At 40.2% G+C, this 21,156-nt stretch overlaps 1 protein-coding gene across 1 annotated transcript; it reads left to right on the top strand.

Annotated features, from left to right (window-relative positions):
* The first annotated feature begins 4,109 nt into the window (after positions 1-4,109).
* C12H5orf24 (chromosome 12 C5orf24 homolog) lies at positions 4,110-15,635 on the top strand. Its single transcript, XM_025994882.2, has 2 exons — positions 4,110-4,245; positions 11,145-15,635. The coding sequence occupies exon 2, from the start codon at positions 11,148-11,150 to the stop codon at positions 11,712-11,714; it is 567 nt and encodes a 188-aa protein (XP_025850667.1). The 5' UTR covers positions 4,110-4,245; positions 11,145-11,147; the 3' UTR covers positions 11,715-15,635.
* The last annotated feature ends 5,521 nt before the right edge of the window (positions 15,636-21,156 follow it).

Here is a 21,156-nt window from a genome sequence, read left to right as displayed (position 1 = left end):
AAGTCTTCTGGAAGCTGAGACCCCCAGAACTATACTGTTGACTTTTGCAAAAAGAGTCCTTTCTATTTCCCAAGTCGGCCCAGGGCCCAAGTTACCAATTTGGAAAGCTTGATGGAAAGAGCAGAAGAGTGAATGCCTAGGAGCTTCAAAGAGAACACGGATTCCTTTATTTAAGGGTGTCCTGGGGTCTTTATGATTCTGTGATACACGTTCAAGTTGAAAACTAATTACTTTCTTTTGTTCTTGGGTTTTGACTGCCTGCTATCTACCTCAGTGGTCTCCAAAGTGGGGCACATGTGTTGTAAGCCATTTGGAAAGCAGGAAAAATATACTAGAGCTATTTATGTTACTTTTTTTAAAAAGATTTTATTTATTTATTCATGAGAGACAGAGAGAGAGAGAAGCAGAGACATAGGCAGAGGGAGAAGCAGGCCCCATGCAGGGAGCCTGATTTGGGACTCGATCCCAGGTCTCCAGGATCACGCCCTGGGCTGAAGGCGGCACTAAACCACTAAGCCACCTGGGCTGCCCTATTTATATTACTTTTTAAATCTCATCCTTTAAGATACTTATTTGAGAAGGCGAGAGAGCTCCTGTGAGGTAGGTGTGGGAGGGGCAGAGGGAAAGGGAGGAGAATCCTCAAGCCAACTCCCCAGTGAGTACAGAGCTGATCCTAGGATCCTGAGATCACGAGCCAGTCCCCATGTGACTGAGCTACCCAGGCACCCCATCCTTTAAATTTTTTTCAGTAGCTTTTATAATATGTTGTTTTATGACATAATGTGTTTAAATATATTGATTACAATAGTGGTAAAATAGTTTATGCACATAATTTTAAATAAATTTTTCTATATTGGGGATACTTGAACAACCTTAGGCAGGTTGCTTAAATGCTTTAAAATGTTTGCTTTTAGGGATCCCTGGGTGGCGCAGCGGTTTGGCGCCTGCCTTTGGCCCAGGGCGCGATCCTGGAGACCCGGGATCGAATCCCACGTCGGGCTCCCGGTGCATGGAGCCTGCTTCTCCCTCTGCCTGTGTCTCTGCCTCTCTCTCTCACTGCGTGCCTATCATAAATAAATAAAATAAAATTAAAAAAAAAAAAAATGTTTGCTTTTAAAGCATGTAAAGATAGGGCCTGGCATATGGTAAGCATCCAGAAAGTGTCAGTACTATTATCATTACAGTGGGTTTGGGTTTCTTTATGCTGTCTTTCAGCATTGCTGTTACTTTCAGTATTGCTATAAGCTGTATACCTAGCAAGGACAGTCCATGGCTACTGATAAACTAAATCTAGAAAGTGAGATTCATTTTTTCTATGTCTATCTTTCAGTTCAAGTGAAAGTGTTTAGGAATACTTGTTGCCTCAGTTCAAAGGTCTTTAGAGGCAGCCAGCTCCCAGCTCTAGACAAATACTCCTTTTATAGCCTTCCTTTTGCATGTGTACAATCACCATTTATCATTCAAAAACTTAGTAGCTGGTGGTCTGTCCATCTCATTTGGCCTGCCCTGAGCCAGGCTGAAGCTGTTGTAGAAAGAATGAAGAATGTTGGATCAAGTCCTAATTATATTTCTTGGGTATACCTTTCCGAGGAAGAAATGTTGGTTGATAAGTCAAAGAATGTGACATTTAAAAGTGTGCTCTTGTTGCCCATAAAGTGATAATAAACGGCTCTGCTCTTGAAAAAAAACTCAACATTCAGGACTAGCTTTATGTTTTGCATGTACTATAGTATCTCATTAAAGCCAACCTGAGATAATTCTCAGAAAACAACAGATTACTGTATTTAACACTATATTCTAACTATCAACTTGATTTTTTTGTCTGCCTCACCAGAATGTAAACTCCCTGAGGTCAGGGACCATGTTAGTCCTGTATCCTCAGGACTTTGCATTCAGTAAATACAGGTTGAATTGATTAGTTGCTTGTCCAGTCATATAGCTAAGTGGTAGAACTGGATTTAAATCCACCTCTGTCTTTACCCATTAGCTCATTTAATTTCTTATCCCTGCAAGGAGGACTTTGTCTTCATTTCACACATACAGAAACTTCTGGAAAGAACAATGACTTGCCCAAGGAACCACAGGAGACAAATGGCAGAGAGGCATTCAAACCCAAGATGTCTGACTTCATCTGTTATTCTGGCTACCTCTCCACTGGGCCAGCAAATCATTTGACCTTTGACCAAAAACAAAAGTTTTTGGGTTTGGGTTTTTTTTTTTTTTTTTTATGATTTTATTTATCTATGAAAGACAGAGAGGCAGAGACACAGGCAGAGGAAGAAGCAGGCTCCCTGCAGGAAGCCTGATGTGGGACTCTATCCCAGGATCTCAGGATCACAATCTGAGCCAAAGGCAGACACTCAACCACAAAGCCACCCAGGTGCCCCAAAAGTTTCTGTTTCTAAAATGGTTTTATGTACAAATGCCATTTCAGAGAAAAATACAGAGTTACGGATCTGGAATAGTCATAGTATGGAAGTGTTACACTGCATTCTCAAATTCCACTTCAAGAATAAAAAAGAGGACTTGAGTAGAGAAAACCAGTTTTAATGTTTTTTTGGAAGGCTCTTTAACATGTCCTCACATCCGTGTACATATTTTAGCTGTCTTCTACATTTTCCTTCTGTATATGCACAGTATGGTATAATCAGTCCCATTTTGTAGTATTTTATGGAAGTAATGAATCAGATTATTTAAAATCTTGTTAGGAAACTGCCTGCCAGAAAATGAACAGGCTAGGTTTTTTTTGTTTTTGTTTTGTTTTGAAAGGTTTTATTTATTTATTCATGAGAGACAGAGGCAGAGAGACAAACAGGTCCCTTGCCAGAACCTGATGCGGGACTCCATCCCAGAACCTCGGGATCATGACCTGAGCCAAAGGCAGACGCTCAACCACTGAGCCAACCAGGTGCCCCGGGGCCGGCCTGTCCTGTATTTGGTTTTGTTTTTCTGTTGCTCCTCCTGTCTTTCCTACTGGCAGCAGTGCCTGGACAAATGCTGTGCTCAAGGCAGAAATCAGTGCTAAGAATTACCGCCCCGCCCCCCCCCCCCCCCCCCCCCCCCAGTCTTCATTGCATAGGCAAAAAGGAGAAACAGTGTCCCTAGCCTCTTCGCACTAATAAAGTGTTTTCCCCTGGACTGCCTTCCCAATTCTGGCTCCTACCCTTTCTAGCATATTCGAATTAACAGGGGGAAGACCTGGGGAAACCGATCCCCTTCTGCTAAATGGCTTGTATGGGGTGACTGAGATGCTGGAAATTTCACAATAAACTACATAAGGGGGGGGGGGTGTAAGTAAACTACTTCTAGTCCCATCCCTTCTTGTGATGGTGTCATGAAGAATATGGCAATTCTTAGGTTTATAGGTATAAAAACTTTAAAAGTTATACTATGTTCTACAAAATGCGGCCGTTCATTAACACTGATCCTAGGCCCGAGGGTCCAAATGCCTTATATTTGAATATTCCCCATCTTGTTAGCAGGTGGAGGTCTCCTCCTACCTATCCATAACCAGTAAAAGGCAGAACCTGAGTCCTTCTAACATGCTTTGGACACTACATGACACAATTAGGCATTAATTTACCAACAGCGATCAAAGGCACACTTTCTGGAACAAGACAGCTGGATTCAAATCCTGACTCCATCATTTATTAGTCTTGTAATCTGAGAAGTGGGGTCAAGTAGGAGTTCCGACATCACAGAATCGAGCTAAAAATCAATCCTGTAAAGAAGTTACTCCCGCTTCCGGTGGGTCTCCGGCCCTTCCGCGGCGCCGGGTCTGCCCCGCCTCTGCCCCGCCGCGCGAGCCGCCCCGGCCCAGGTCCAGGCCTAGGCCCAGGCCCCGCCCCCTGCCCGGCCCCGCCACGCGCAAGCGCAGTCGCGCTCCGCCAGCCACCCCTCCCAAGGCTTGCGTGCTGGTCGTCGGCGGGAGATTGGGTCTCGCGATGTGCGTCTGCGTGTGCGTGCGCGGTCCTTGCGAGCTCGCGCACGCCTCCCCTCGCAGTCCTGGGCTGTGGCGGCCTCTTCCTCCTGCGTTTGGGGCAGGACCCTGAGAGGTGGCCGCGGCGAGAGCTGAGAGTCAGCGTCCAGTTCGCCGCCAGCGGCCTCGCTGCCTGCCCCTCTGACTTGGGCTCTTCGCGCAGTGCCGAGGCGGCGGGCTGTGGGAAGGGAGCGGGGCCGGCGGGAGCTTCCCAGCTGATGGGCAACCCCTGGGCGCGCTGAGGGGCCGAGCTACGAGCGGCTGAGGTAGGTGGGCGCGCGGGGTTTTGTCAGTCTGGCTCCGAGCGGAGTCGGGGCGGCGGGAGCTCGTGGAGAAAGGCGAGGAGGCGGCCAGGACGGGAGTGGCCCGGCCCGCCGGTGCGGAGAGGTCTCCGACCCACGTCTGAGGAGGGGCTCTGGCCCAGCCCGCAGCGGGAGGAGGGGCCCCGGACGTAGCCTGCTCGTCCCTCGGCGTGGAGCCATTATTGGGGGGAAATGCCTCCTGCGGCGGGGGGGAGGGGTCACCCTTTCTTTTCTTCGAGAGGTCTAAATTAGCCGTCCTCCGTGCTCCCCGTGTTAAATTAAAGCCTGCCGGCTTCGAGATAGACGTCTAGATTGAGTGGCCTGTGGACTTCTGCAGCTTGCACAACTCCCAAGTGCACGGATAGCGGGCTCTGAATTTTGCTTCTTGGAGATTACACGACTCTTTCTCTAGTGTGGGCGTGTATCTTCTGCAAAGTTTTTATTGCTAATACATTAATAATCTCTTTCGGTTACAACAGGTAATGCATTTCCAAACGGCTCTCGTCAAATAAGGATTCTGGCCCCGGGGAAACTGCGCGTGGGGCACAATTAAGGGGTAGAAAGAAGACAAAGAAGGCCGTTATTTATGATCTGTCCTGGTATCAAAACTTTCCGTGGTGGGACAGGATGCGTAGTTTCTGGCATTCGTCTTGGCCTTTGCTGAATAGGCTTTGAGTGATGTGGGTCACAAATGGACTTTGGTTTAGAATTACTAAAAAAAAAAAAAAAAAAAAAAAAAAGATTCTATGTAATCGTTACAACCCAAACCAACCTGAAAAAAATCTTTGAGAATTACGTGATGTTTGGATCTTTGGAAGAGAGCAAAACTTGGATTTCTTGAAAGGAAGATTTCCTGCATGTTTAGAAAGCTTCAGGAATGCTTTGTGAAGTTACTAAAAATAGTTTTAGTTCTTTATGTTGGCAGTAATGAGTGCCACATTCAAGAAAAGAGAGGAATTGCTTCATAAAGAATGGCTCACCCAAGGACTTTTGGGTTTAAACGCAGTAAAAGAGCTTTGAGCATTGCAAGTGTGTGTGTGTGTGTGTGTGTGTGTTAAGGTTTATTTATTTTAGCGGATGGGGGAGGCTCTGGGAGCAGCCGAGGGCTGGAGGAGAGAGAATCCCAAACGGACTCCCCGCTGAGCTTGGAGCCGGACGCGGGGGCTCAATCCCACGACCCAAGCGGAAATCAAGAGCCAGTCTCAACCCACTGAGCCACGCAGGCGCCCCCGTGTGTGGTTTAAAAATCCTGATTTAGTCTTAGTTAAAATATGTCGAAGCTCTTAGTTGACTCCCTTATATTCAGTGAACCGTCTTTAAGGTAATTAATCTTTGAGAGTCTACGCTTTGTTACGTAACTCTTGGCTTTCTTTCAGTCCAAACTTTATAGAAGTGTATTCATTCTGACTCTCTTAAGAAATGTGGCCTGCATACTTTGAACTCTGTACTGTATTGTGGGAAGAGTCTTACAAAGAAGGAACAGTAGGCTGACAAGCCCTGAAGTAGGAGTAGGAGACATTATTAAGAGTAGGATTAATTAATGCCTGTGTATGTAAATAGTACTTACAAACATTCATATCCTGTGTGTGTGTGTTGTGTGTGTGCAGATGATGATGCACACAAGGATCTAATGGTGTGGATTCCCATCTTAAAAGGTTGGAATTTGAATATAGAAAGGATTGGTTTTAGTTAGCTCTGTTTTCTTATTAACTACAGAAGTGACTGTCATGGTGAATTTCTTTTCCAACTCTTTTTTGTTTAAGAGAGAGCTGGCTCACCAGATACATGGTGAGCAGAGTAGGGAGGGACAGAGGGAAAGAGAATCTTAAGTTCCACACTAGCGTGGAGCCCCACTTGGGGCTCAGTCTCGCCCCTGTGGTCATGACCCTAGTGAAATCAAGAGTTGGACACTTTAACCAGCTGAGCCACCCAGGTGCCCCTCTTTTCTAGCCTTTTTTTTTTTTTTTTTAAGATTTTATTTATTCACGAGAGACACAGAGAGGCAGAGACATAGGCAGAGGGAGAAGCAGGCTCCATGCAGGGAGCCCAATATGGGACTCCATGCAGGACTTGATCTCCGGACTCCAGGATCACGCCCTGAGCCCAAGGCAGGGAGCCACGCAGACGTCCCTCTTTTCTGGCTTCTTACTTAATCAGTTATTGAGTAAACAAAATGCTGATTTTTTTGACAGCAGGGAAGGAAAACACAAAATATAGATAGAAGACTAGCCCTTAGCAATGATCTTTAAGTCAGTGTATCATTGTTTTTCCATTGGAATAAACAACTTTACTCCTGTTTTGTGTTCTAGAGCTTAGAATAGTGTTTTGCATGGAGTTGGCTCTCGATAAATGTGAGCTGTGTCAGAAGTAAATTAACATAATACAAACCAAATGCCTAAATTCCTAGAGAAGATTAAAGGAATTGGTGGGAGGGGCTTTTTTTTTTTCCAAGTTACAGGTCTACTTTTTATTTATTTTTTAAAGCTTTATTTATTCATAGAGAGGCAGAGACACAGGCAGAGGGAGAAGCAGGGTCCATGCGGGGAGCCTGACGCGGGACTCTATCCTGGCTCTCTGGGATCACACCCTGGACTGAAGGCGACGCTACACCGCTGAGCCACCCGGGCTGCTCTACAAGTCTACTTTTTAAGTAGTGTATTTTTTTTTCAGTGTTTGTTCGTATCTGAGTAGAAGATACTTGGCAGCATCTTGCCTTTAAAAGCCTAATGTAATATAAACTGAGACTCGGTATCTCTGTATTAGCTGAGTGCTAATGTATCGTGAATGTTCTGCTACACTAAGAGAAGGTAAAGTTAAGGGAAGTAAGGTCCAGAAGAAAGGTTTAGTAAATTAATGATAGGAACTGAAAAAGCATGAAATGTAAAGCACTGAAATAGACTGTAGGAAGAAATGTTTTCTTCCTTTACTGTCAGTGCTACTTGTGGAAGGGAACTTGTACCTTTCTACCTCTTTTTTACTAGAGCTTTCTTTGCAGCAGAGGAATTTGTGAATAATAAAATTGAAAAGGGCATCACTTTTTCTCTTAAAATCTTCTCAGAGGTCTGTTTCTTTTTTTTTATTTTTTATTTTTTTGCATGTTGTCTCTAGTTCAACCTTATTGGCCATAAACTAATATTTTGATTCCTGCCTAATTCCTGTTTATATTTCTGAATTAGTTTATAACTTGAAGGGGGAAAGGAATGTGGTTAGTTCCTTCACAAATTCCAACATTAGCTTTTCTTGAATATGAAAAACAAAGCTGTTTGACTTTGTAGATATTATCAGCAGAAAGGTTTTGTGGATTTTTGGAGAGAGGAGCTAAAGACATGAATAAAAACTTAAACAGGAATTTTTTTTTTTTAAGATTTTATTTATTTATTCATGAGAGACAGAATGAGAGGCAGAGACACAGGCAGAGGGAGAAGCAGGCTCCTCGCGGGGATACCGATGCAGGACTCATCCCAGGTCTCCAGGGTCACGCCCCGGGCTGAAGGTGGTGCTAAACCTCTGACCCACCTGGGCTGCCCAGAATTTTTTTTTTTTTTTTAAGATTTTATTTATTTATTCATGAGAGACACACAGAGAGAGGCAGGCTCCATGCAGGGAGCCCTACGTGGAACTCGATCCTGGGACTACAGGATCACGTCCTGGGCTAAAGGCAGGCAACTCAACCACTGAGCCACCCAGCATCCCTAAACAGGAATATTTTAAAATGGGTCTTATGTTTTCATTTTAGTAGACCTGGGTGATTCTCATGGTAGGGGTTGAGTTTTGCCCTCCAGGAGATATTTAGCAACATATGGAGAAACTTTAGATTGTCAAATTGGGAGGGAGAAGAAGAGAATGTAGCTACTGACATCTAGTGGGTAGAAGCTAGGGATGTTCATAAGCATCTTAAAATACACCAGACACCCACCTCCCCCCCCCCCCAAGAATTGTTTGACTCAAATGATAATGCTATTATTGAGAAACCCTGATGTATTTGTAGATTACATTGAAATTGTTGATCTGATGTCAGGTTACCTGAATTCCTTTTTGGCTTTACCATTTCCTAATGAGTGCCATTGTCAGGTTGCTAAAAATCTCTCAGTTTCTGTAAAATAGGTCTAATAATAGTATGTTCCTTATAGAGTTGTGTGGATTAAGTCAGATAATATGCAAAGTCCCAAGCTTATTACCTCGCACATAGTAAATGTTCAAAGACTTAACTTTCAGCTCATATTACTACATGGTGGAACACATTTTGATGATCTCTCTTAATTTCTGAGCTGAAATTAGAATTTGAGCTGGTGAAGTGATGATTAATAACCTATTTCTTATTATATCCTTAGGGACTGAGTGAAGAATTGCTCCTTTTAATATTTGTGTTTAACTCAATCTTGTTTTACAAGACTTCAGCCATAAACAAGTAGCTTTTTATTATAGATATTCTTTCTTTATAGTTAAGACTTTTTTTTTTTTTTAAGATTTTATTTATTTATTCATGAGAGACCACAGAGAGGCAGAGACACAGGCAGAGGGAGAAGCAGGCTCCCTGTGGGGAGCCTGATCCGGGCCTTGATCCTGGACCCAAGATCATGCCATGAGCCGAAGGCAGACACTCAGCCACCGAGCCACTCGGGCATCCCTATAGTTAAGATCTTTTTTTTTTTTTTTAAGTTTATTTTATTTTTTTTAATTTTTATTTATTTATGATAGTCACACACACAGAGAGAGAGAGGCAGAGACACAGGCAGAGGGAGAAGCAGGCTCCATGCAGCAAGAGCTCGACGTGGGATTCGATCCAGGGTCTCCAGGATCGCGCCCTGGGCCAAAGGCAGGCGCTAAACCGCTGCGCCACCCAGGGATCCCCCTATAGTTAAGATCTTAAGATAGTTGGCAAGTAGCTTTGTATGTGTTGATTTTCAGGAATTATTTAGTAATTTAACAATTCAATTCTATGACTTGATTCTCATTTCCTTTTACCTTTATAACAGGTTTTGGTGCAATTTTACATATAGTATAGGCAAACATTAACAACTTGGGGGCTAGATCTTACTATATACATCTGTGACTTTTTCTAAAACTGAATTAGAACCTGTATCTTTATACCTTATTGAAATATAATACTGTAGTGTCACCAAACTCATTCTCTATGTGTCTAGATAATATGGCTGTTTAGGGCTGGCTTGTTTTGGTGGTGATTATAATACATACTTTATAAAGAGAAAAAAATCATAGGGATGTCTTCACAGACAAAACAGAGACTGGTCTGTTCATTAGTCACAGGGCTCTTTTAAGGGAAGAAAATCCACAATGTTTATAATCAAGGAGGAAGCAGTATTGTACATTCAACTTTCTGTCTTGATAACCATACCTTCAAAATAGGAAGTATTTTATTATGATTGTTACCCATATTTTTGTAGTATAATTCTCACTTGTATAAGAACTCATTTTAGCTAATGGAAACCTCTGTTCACCCTTTATATTAGTACTTCCTCCTATTTAGATAGATTGGGGTTTTTTGTTTTTTGTTTTGACTGATTAGTTAATTTTTTAAAAAAAGATTTTCTGTATTCATGACAGATGTAGAGGCAGAGACACAGGCAGAGGGAGAAGCAGGCTCCCTGTGGAGATCCTGATACAGAACTCAATCCCAGGACCATGGGATCATGACCTGAGCCAAAGGTAGACGCTCAACCACTGAGTCCCCCAGGTGCCCCTGATTGGTTAATTTAAAGGGAGTCAGTACCTTGAGAGATTGTGTTCTTTGCTTGGCACATTCAGTGCTTTATAAAGTGTAGTACACTGAGAATTTTTTTTTTTTTAAAGATTTATTTAATTTAGAGGAAGCATGCATGTGTGCGAGTTTAGGAAGGGGCAGAGGAAAAGAATCTTCAAGCTGACTCCCTCCTGAGTGCAGTGATAGAACCCATGAGATGATGACTTTAGCCACAACTAAGAGTACGATCCTTAACTGACTGAGTCACTTAGGTGTCCCTTTACTAAAGATTCCATATTAATAATAAATTATAAGGGCAGCCCAGGTGGTTCAGCGGTTTAGCGCCACCTTCAGCCCAGGGAGTGATCCTGGAGACCCAGGATCAAGTCCCACGTTGGGCTCCCTGCATGGAGCCTGCTCCTCCCTCTGCCTGTGTCTCTACCTCTCTCTCTCCGTGTCTCTCATGAATGAATAAATAAAATATTTAAAAATAATAATAATTATAATAATAAGTTATAATAAGGAGGAAGTGTCCACCTTGTGGCAGCTGTGGCCAGATCAGAAGTGTATGTATGTAAGAAATAGGGGATCCCTGGGTGGCACAGTGGTTTAGCGCCTGCCTTTGGCCCAAGGCGCGATCCTGGAGACCCGGGATCGAATCCCACGTCGGGCTCCTGGTGCATGGAGCCTGCTTCTCCCTCTGCCTGTGTCTCTGCCTCTCTCTCTCTCTGTGTGACTATCATAAAAAAAAAAAAAAATATTGTTACTAAGAGTTCTTGTGTTTGTTGTTATCCTTTTAAGGTTTCATGATCTAGAAGAGCCTATAAAATGTAACAGATTTATTCTGTACTTTATCCACTTTTCCAGTTCCTAAGCAGAAAACATGGCTACTAATGTAGTATTACAGTTGAGGTATCTTGTGTGAAGTAAGTCCATATCCTTGATTAAGTTGAGGAAAACAAGTATCTCTGAATCTGTTGATGTGTGTTTGTTTATAAGTGGTCTAGAGTCTTGCCTGTCAGCATAATTTTTTTTTTCTGTCTGTTATTTTAGATAGCCTGTATAGCTTTCGGAAGATGGGCTATTTTCCCACTGAATGCTGTCATACAGGTATATATTTGTATATGTGTGTTTATGGATATTCGTCTTTTATTTTTGGTAGAAAATGATGCATCCTGTTGCCAGCAGTAATCCGGCTTTCTGTGGCCCTGGCAAGCCTTCCTGCCTCAATGAAGATGCCATGAGAGCTGCTGATCAGTTTGACATATATTCCTCCCAGCAAAGCAAATATAGCCACACAGTCAGCCACAAACCAATGGCTTGTCAGAGGCAAGACCCGTTAAATGAAACACACTTGCAGACTACAAGTGGCAGAAGTCTAGAGATAAAAGATGAACTAAAGAAAAAGAAAAATCTCAACCGATCTGGAAAACGTGGCCGACCTTCAGGAACCACCAAATCCGCAGGGTACCGTACCAGCACAGGCCGACCCCTGGGAACCACCAAAGCAGCTGGATTTAAGACAAGTCCAGGCAGACCTTTGGGTACAACTAAAGCTGCGGGATACAAAGTAAGCCCAGGGAGACCTCCAGGTAGCATTAAAGCTCTGTCCCGTCTTGCTGATCTTGGTTATGGCTGTGGCACCGCTGCTTTTCCTTACCCTATGATGCACAGCAGAGCAGTTCATGGGGTAGAGGAAACCAGCAGCGAAGTCAAACCACCCAATGAGTGAATGAGGCAGGAAAGGAGGGCCAGGTTTAGAAGGAAGATTGTGAATAATCCCAAAGCTTCTCGGATTTATTTTGACATACATAATTTTATGGCCTGGGCTTTCCAAATTGTTTCCCCATTTGATTTGTTTTCTTCCTTTTGCTCAGAAACTGCCATATGCTGACAGATGCACTCAGGGCATAAGCAGTGGCATTGTATTTGTATATAGGTTCAAGTGTAATACCTAACTAAATCATTTTTGCTTTTCTTTTAGAGTTCTGGTTGTGTCTCATATTTCATTACTCCTTTGGGCCATTCTAAATAGATGCTTTATGTACTAAACAACTGAAACCATTATTCCTATTAGTTTGTGAAGTAAACCTACAGTATAATAAAGGTAATATCCAAGGTATTTTTAACTGATGGAACAAAGCAAACTAATGATTCAGGATTACTTGAGGTAATGGCTGTGAGTTTTTGTAACATTTATTTTCATGAGACAAGACTCAGATATTTGTATGCTTTGGCATTTACATAGAACTTCAGATGTTAAAAATCTTACTTTTATTGTTCTAGGTTTAAGCAGCAGAATCTTATTTATTTTATTTTATTGATTTACATGGTGTTAATTGATTTAACCCTTATTCCTAAAAACTCTTTAGTGTTTGCCTTTAAACAATGATATGTTGTGTATTTCTTAATTGCCTAAGAGCATATATACCAAACACTACAAACAATTCATATTTACAGAAAAATTCAGCTTTTTAATAAAAACTGCATATTACATTTTTGGTGAAATATGCATTCTGAGAATAGCATACTTAATAGAAAAAGAAACATTCTTAAGGTCTGCATGTAGCTGTAGTCACTACAATTTGCCTTTCATTTATTTAGTTTTAAAGCATTATGCTTAAAACATTTATTAATGTTCATTTATTAAAAATGTTTTTTAGTTTTTTCCCTGAGAAATTGTCCCATTACATTAGCACTTACTGTGGTTTCAGGTTTATATCTGCCAAAGGACGCAAATCAAGTGGTAGAGTCTAAAACTGTTATAAATAAACTGCAATTGTCTGTCAGAACCCAAATATTAAGGAATACATAGGAATACCATCTATGCATGCATCATGTAAAAAAAAAATATGTTGATAAGTTTCATTGAAATTTAATTGTGACTCCAGTGAGACCACTTCATCTAAAAGAAAATTTTTCCAATGTTTGCTTTAGAAGCAATATAGAAAAAAAAGGTATTGGGTAGATATGGATGGTAGGGACAGAGAAAAATCACTCTTCTCCCCTTTCTGAAAGTAATAGTCTTTGTTAATAGACATTTTATTTATTCTGAGTTCTAAATAAAATAAACTATTACAAACTTCGGATTTGAAAAACAATTCCAGTCAAATCGTGGAATTTTAAATGCCTTTGAGATTATAGTATAGATTTGCAGGACCCAAAAACTTTTAAAATAATTAAAATTTTAAAAGGGCACACAATGTGTTGTTGGGCTTGCTCTCAGTTAATGCAAACTCTGATTGCAAATGGATGTCATGTTTCGTACCTTTTTTATTAGGAAAAAAGCAGCAAGCCTTCAGGTGTTCCAGTGATGCCTGACACAATGAGCTGGACTTATGCTGCTCTTTACAGTTAGAGGTGTTGCATTGTATGTGGGGACTGTGTGTGCACTGGCATCTAAGACAGTGACCTCAACAATTTTAGCTTTGCACAAACCATAGAGAACAATATTGGATGACTATATAATCAGTTGTTAACATTCTGGCAGCTAAATTGCTACAAGAGTTTCTCCTTGCAGAAGCTCAAAATACAAAACTTTGAATAATTTACTCAGAACAGTATAACTTCTGACACACACAAATGCTTACATCTTTATTCATATATTCGTGTATCCACTTTTAATATTTATGTGTCATTTAGTTGTTTCTCAAGATGATGTTCAGCAGTTGGCTACTTAGAAATATACTTAGAAGTCCTCTTCTGAGTTCCTGAAAACAGTTGTTTAATTAAATGTTATACTGCAAGGTAATAAAACTGTCAAGGATTTGGTTTCCTGTTGTTTTTATACTGTGTCCATTTGACATTTCCTTTCAGTTTATTTTCATTCCTGATTTTGTTGTACATACCCTTCCCTTTGCTTCATTTATTCCCTTCCTCTTTCCCCATCCTCCAGCACATCTACTCAGTGGTGCTGTGCTGTGTGTCAGAAGATAAAGCAGGTGTATTATTGTATAATGAATTTTGTATACATGTTACTGAAATGGTGAAATCAGCTAAAGGAATTCTGTTCATAACCGTGTTTATTAATATCAGGAGCTATGTCCCAGGATAAAAAAAGGGGGACAAATGGCTACAGTTGTGAATGGTTAACAATGTTTAGAAAGCTGAATTTTCTGTTCATGTAAGTGTTTACCTGGAGTATTAGATCTGTATGGTGGTGAGCATCTCCTGATTCCACTTCCTTTTCTCCTTGTGAACAGTTTATTGGTGCCATGCTGAAGAGAAAGACATCTAAGTGATAACATGAAGTCTTAAAATATAAAATATTTTTACTTCTCTATAAAGACTACATTGTGCATCTTTTGTAACACTGTCTCGTCATGATAAACACTGAAATAGCATGTTAAAAAATTGCCTATACTTTAATATAATCAGTTGGGGAAAACTGGCCTTTTCCTCCAATTGTATGATTGTTTCTTAAAAAGTAAATTGCTAATTTTATATGGTAGAATTCTGTTCTTCACATAATAGGTCTCACTATTCTGTATTAAAACTTGGTCAGAAAATGATCTATTCAAGTAAGTTTGCTTTACTTTTTTTCTTTGAAAACTATTTTAACATGCCTTATTTATTATCATGTTAACAAATAAGCAGTAATACAAATGAAATTTTCATTTTTTGACAGATAAAACCTTGCATAACTAATCTTTGGTATGGGATGATTTTGATACTATCTTTGGAGTTTTGCACTGGATATTAAAAAAATACTGGCATAATGTATTGGAAGAAAACAAGTATCTGATTAATTTTTAATATTTGGGGACATTTTTAAAATCAGTGTTCAGTTAGACTGAAATATTCTTTATATTTTTTATTTACTTTTTAAAGGAAACATCTGTTGAAGTAATAAAAGTAATCTTCATTCCAGACTGATGTTTGTGTGAATTTACATGTATATTTTCATGAAGTAATAGAGTTTCTTTGAGTCAAGGAGGAAAAAACAATTATCTGGACCCATTTGTTAGGTTAAAGGTGATCCATCCAGTGTAAGAAAAACCAGTGTATGAGCTAAAAAAAAAAAAAAAAAAAAACAAAACCCCTTCTCCTTTATATTCTAAGAAGCTTTAAAAGAATAATTCAGGGGATGTTGGCAATACCTGCTGCTCTGTCAGTCATTGTCTCTATATGCAGTAAAATTTTATCCCTCTATAACATAAACCTTCACAACAGTTCAAAATGTTTTTTTCCTTGGACATAAAATATTTAGATGCTATTATATTTTTGTTTTATTATGGCTTAACTATATGCTATTAAACTCTAGGATGTATCTAAATCTTTCCTTTGCTTTTCCCTCCACCTCCTCCCAAGTAGGTAAATCTGTACTTTCACAATGTATTTAATTTTTGGGAAATTTAATGCTGTAGTAAATCAAGTGTGTGATTTATAGTAATCAGACCACTTTGATTCTTTAAGTTTCACAATTTCCTTTTTCCACAGATAATTACAGAGAAAATAATTACCAAGTAACTGATAAAAGCACGCTGTCCTCTGCTGTAAAAAGTCCAAATAGATACTGTGTATGTTTTTATGTCCATGAACTTGAGCTACTCGTGTGCAATTATGTGTATGGGAATGGAGTAGTGTTCATGATTTGTATCTACATCATCATATGGATGTATATTTATTAATAAAGTCATTACTTTAAAACCAACAATGTTTACTGCTTTATTAGCACAATATTTGTGAAGTAGAGGAATGGCAAGTAGTAAACCTTTATCATGACTGGATCTTGTATTTTCTTGGCTTTCTGAAATCTCCCCTGTAGTTTGTTTTTCTTAAAATATTTACATAACTGCAGTTTAAAATCCTAACTTATAAACAAATCTCACGTTGTTTGCTTTTTCTTCCCATTATTAAAATGCAGCAGGCTACTAGTTCTGCCAAAGGCTTATATTTAAATTTGAGTATGGTTGATCTTTTTAGTTTAAAATTTTCAGGTATTGGGGCCCCTGGGTGGCTCACTCTTGGTTTCCACTCAGGTCATGATCTCAGGGTCATGGAATTGAGGCCCCTGTTGGGCTCTGCCCTCAGCTCAGAGTCTGCTTGTCCCTCTCCCTCTGCTTTCCCCTCCTGCCCCCACTCACTCGCTTGTGCACTCTCTCAAATAAGTAAATAAAATATTTCCCAACAAATTCAGGCATTAAACATGGCTAATTTGTTGTTTTAATGTGGGTTTGTTTTTGTGTTTTGGTAGAGAAGCTTGCACAGGGAGCAGAGGAATGGGGTGGGTAAGGGTAGAGGAAGAGGGAGAAAGAGAATCTCAGCAGGCTGCATGCCCAATGTTGGGCTCATCTTATGACCCTGAGATCATGCCCTGAGCCATAGTCACTTAACTGACTGAGCCACCATCCAGGCACCCCTGTTTTAATGTTAACCTTAGGAAGAACAGCATGTGCATAATTGTAGTTGTTAAATATTGGAGCTATAAAAGGAAAACACTTTCCCCTAATTTTTTGAACATAATTTTTTGAACCTTTTTTATTTTCTCCAAAGCCTGTGCAGGTCACCTAGACAGAGGTTTGCAAACTAAGGCCCACTGTCTATTCTTGTAATTAAAGTTTTACGGAAATAGCCATTCTCATTTATTAAAGATTGTCTATGGCTGCTTTTTTGGCAGAGCTGAGAAGTTCTGACATAAGATCAGCAAGGCATAAAATACTTAATAATGATTCCCTTATGGGAAAGTTTGCTGACCTCTCATTTAGAAGGATAAATTGGAGTAGGAAACAGAATCAAAACCTGAAAAAAGATGGTTTTTATGCTTTTGAATAGTTGTAAATATTCTTCAGACTATACCTAAAAGCATTTTTATGTGTCTTTTCCTCAAATTATTGAAGTACTTTGACTTCTATGTGAGAATGTGCTGTTGATTATAGGTTTCCTGTTCCTAATCTAAGGATGAGATCTATACTGTCATAGTACCAGACCATTCTCTGTGGCTCAAAGGATTAGTTATTTACAATGTCTTTACCACATTTTCTGTAGGTTTTTACATAGAGTTTTATAATAAAAACTTATTCATTATAATTAAACTTGCCAAAATTCTCACTCTCTGGCAATTGTCAGAGAGCAAATCAGTATCCTGTTTGGTTGAAAAGCCAGCCAATTGAAGATTTGTAGGTTGAAAAGAAGGCAATCTCCATTTACCACCTAGAATTCATGCATTGAATATTATTGACATACTTGTGGTTTTGATCCCATTAGTCACCAGTGGTGTGTGAGAATCACGAACAACTTTTGGGAATATAAATGAATTGACACTTGATAGTTTTATGACAACAGAAAAGCATGAATTTTGGAATACATAGAATGTTATACCTTTCGGTGAGAATGTCCTACTAGAATGAAAGTAGGTCTGCACAGGCCACCTGGGTGGCTTAGTGTTTGAGTGTCTGTCTTTGGCTCAGGTGGTGATCCCTGGGTCCTGGGATCAAGTTTAGCATTGGACTCCCCGCAGGGAGCCTGCCTCTCCCTCTGCCTGTGTCTTTCATGAATGAATAAATGATAGGTTACCAAAAAAAAAGGTCTGCTGCTACCATACATTTTCCTTTCTCAGCACCCAGATGTCTTTGTTCTGAGTTGATGAGAATTTCATTCTCAGTATCAGTAGTTTCAAGATGTGCATCATGGGCATCTCATCAAGTACATGGGAATTTTAGTGCCTGATTTTTGCAAGAGCATTAGAGTAGTATAGGTGAAGTAACACACAAATGCTTGGGGTAAGCTGTTCGCAAACATAGAATACACTACAACGTGGCCTTTTTGGTGATAACCATTATAAAAAGTCACCCTTAAACTTGTTGCTTCAAAATTAATGCCAACCATAAATCCTTTCTGAAAATGAAAACGCAAAACCCCCATTGGAATGAAAGTATAATAGGGTACAGTGGTAATGGCATAAATAAACACTTTACATGTTTTCATTAAGTCACTGCAGTTTTGGGATGCCTGGGTGGCCCAGCGGTTGAGCACCTGCCTTCTGCTCAGGATGTTATCCTGGAGTCGCGGGATCCAGTCCCGCATTGGACTCTCTACAAGGAGCCTGCTCCTCCCTCTGCCTGTGTCTTTATCTCTGTGTGTCTCTCATGAAAAACTAAAACCTTAAAAAAAAAAAATCACTGCAGTTTTATTGAATGGTATCAAAGGAATACCCCTTTTCCTGGTAGGAAAACTTGAATCCCATGGAAGAAAAGTTTACCCAGAATTACACACCCAGTAAGTGGTAGTCAGCTCTTAACCACTATCTTCTACTCCCCATTGGAAAAAAAATTTTAATGGGGTTCTGCTTTTAGTAGGTATTTTTGTTACCGGCCCTGAGACCAATGTCACTTTGCAAAATTAATATATTCATTTTGTCTTCATGCCAGTGGCTCTTCTGAGAACCTAGGGACTCTGAAGTAGCTTCTAAGCAAGGAGAGTGAAAAAGTTAGACTTTCTTTTTCTCTAATTTGTCTTTTTCATTACTCTTAAAATCTTTAGTCTTTTCTGTTAGTTGTTTATTGCCATTTGAGGTAGGCATGGTTTTGAAAGTATAGTCTGTCCATTTTGTTTTTGAGCTTCCTGGTACTGGTTAGTGACTGCTAAGAAGTTAGTCTATTCCTTTACAGTTAGGCTAGCTTTTCTGGGGTAAGAAGTTGTGTGTAGAGGCGCCTGACTGGCTCAGTTGGTTGAGCATGTGACTTAGTCTCAGGATCGTGATTTCAAGCCCCATGTTGGACATGGAGCCTACTTTAAAAAAAATTACAGAGTAGGGGGCGGGGGGGTTAAAAGAAAAAAAAAATTACAGAGTAGCAGTCATACCTGTTGCTGCCTTTCAGCAACTTGTGATCTGTCACCACAGTTTCTTTTCCCTTGTCATTTTTTGTGTTGATTTTATTTGCTAACTTTAATATGCCTCAAATAACATTTCAATCCTTTCTCATCAAAGAAAAAAATATATTTTAAAGATTTTATTTATTTGACAGAGTTCACAAGCAGGCCAAGAGGTAGAAGCAGGCTCCCTGCTGAGCAAGGAGGTCATGGGATCATGACCTGAACCAAAGGCAGATGCTTAACTGACCGAGACATCCAGGTGCCCCTCAAGGAAAATATTTTTAATTAGTTTTGAAAAATCCTAGTTTCTATATTTGTATGACCCTTGGTTCATAATAATGCTGTTTTTGATACTGGAAATTTTAATCTTTATTAGGTTAATGTCTTTCTGAATATCTGAAGTTTCCCATTTCATTTGCCTATCTGCATGTATCCTATGTATCAGGGTTCACAGTGATAGTTTTTTTTTAAGACTGTTCACTTTTTTAAGGATTTATTTTATTTTTTTTTAAGATTTTATTTATTCATGAGAGACACAGAGAGAGAGAGAGAGAGGCAGAGACTCAGGTAGAGGGAGAAGCAGGCCCCACTCAGGGAGCCTGACCTGGGACTCGATCCCTGGTCTCCAGGATCACGCCCCGGGCTGAAGGCGGCGCTAAACCGCTGAGCCACCTGGGCTGCCAAGGATTTTTTTTTAAAGCTCAACTCCATACCCATTATGGGGCTTGAATTTCACAACCCCAAGATCAAGAGTCATGTGTTCTTTTGACTGAGCCAGCCAGGCACCCCTCCAGTAATGATAGTTGTAACAGGGAGCCCAAAATCCAGTGGTTCTGATAAAGGTAGCGTACTCCTCACCACATAAATGTCTTGTGCAGTCTTTCAAAGACCTGGTCTCCAAGTGACTTTTGCCATTTTCAGAAGATGGTTTCCAAGATTACTCTTTATTTTAGCTGGCCTGAAGGGAAGGGCCCTTTAGGTAAGTTGTGTTACTTCTCATTCTTTGACTAAAGGTTGGTCACATGACTGCCTGTGGCTTGCAAGAGGCACTGAGAAGTCTAGTTCACCCTTGGGCAGCCACAATCAGTTACAGATGGAGAGAACGGTTTTAGTGGCAATCTTTACCATGTCCCTCTGGGTAAGGGTTGTGGGATCCAGTTGGAGTAGAATGAAGAAGCAAAATCCTACAGATTACATGAAACCATACGAATGTTTCTGACGCTAATTTAAATCATGGCCTAGGTGTTTTTTGTTTTTTTTTTTTAACAATTGTTATTCATTAAAGATTCTGAGTGTCATCTTTGGGCCAAACACTATTATGAGTGCGCTAGATGACTGGTTTGCAGTCTAATGGAAGGTTCAGTCAAGTAAACAGACAATTACACAATATAATTAACGCTATTTCTGGAGTAAATGAGGGAGGAGGCTATAAGAATATCCCAAACAAAATGACATTTAAGCTAATAAGCACTGAAAGGTGAGGCAGATTGATGTGTGGAAGAGGGGAGAGCATTGGAGATGGAAAGAAAACACAAAAGCCTGGAAAGCATGATATTCTTCAACAACAAATAATTATATGGTGAGTGATGGTGGTGAACAAGGGTTGAGAAGGGGAAATGGAATGGACCTGATTATAGAAGGGTCTACAAAATCATTTTAAAGAGTTTCTATTTTGAGGACAGTGGTGAGCCATTGGAAGGTTTTCAAGTAAAGGAATGATTTATATTTGTGGTTTAGGTTGGCTTGGAGGAGAGATGAGAGGCAGGCACAGTGGTAAAGTCTCATTTGGGTGAGATGCTAAGATAAGGATTGGGCAGTGGGGAAGAGAGAGAGGACAGATAATGATCTGAGACACAGTTGATAAAACCTAGTGTCAGTATTAAGGGAAAAGGAGGAATCAAAGATAATGGTGGGGAGGAGTACCTGGTTGGCTCAGTCAGTGGATTATGTGACTCTTAATCTCAGGCTAGCAAATTCAAACCCTATATTGGGCATAAAGATGTGATTTAAAACTAAAAATATTTTTAAAATAAAGATAGTATTAACTAGACTAGGAACATGGGAGTGTGCGCACATTGGGGAGAGGTTGTTAGATGGAAGCTACCCAAGCCAAGTATGACGATTAAGATGGCCTCTGCCTACATCAAAGGGTTGTTATTTCTAGAATAACCCCAAATCTACCCCTCTGTGGATGAAATTAAATACTGGTTTTATAGCTGATGGAGGGTGTGAAGCAAAAAGGAACTTTTTTTTTTTAATTGAGGCATATTGACATACATTATATGAGTCTCAGGTGAACAACATGATTCAATATTTGTAAATATTGCAAAATGATCTCTATAAGTCTAGTTAACACCTGT

Source organism: Vulpes vulpes, chromosome 12, assembly GCF_048418805.1.
Source record: "Vulpes vulpes isolate BD-2025 chromosome 12, VulVul3, whole genome shotgun sequence".
NCBI lineage: Eukaryota > Metazoa > Chordata > Mammalia > Carnivora > Canidae > Vulpes > Vulpes vulpes.
Note: the sequence above shows the minus strand (reverse complement) of the source record. Positions and strands in the feature narration are given on the sequence as shown.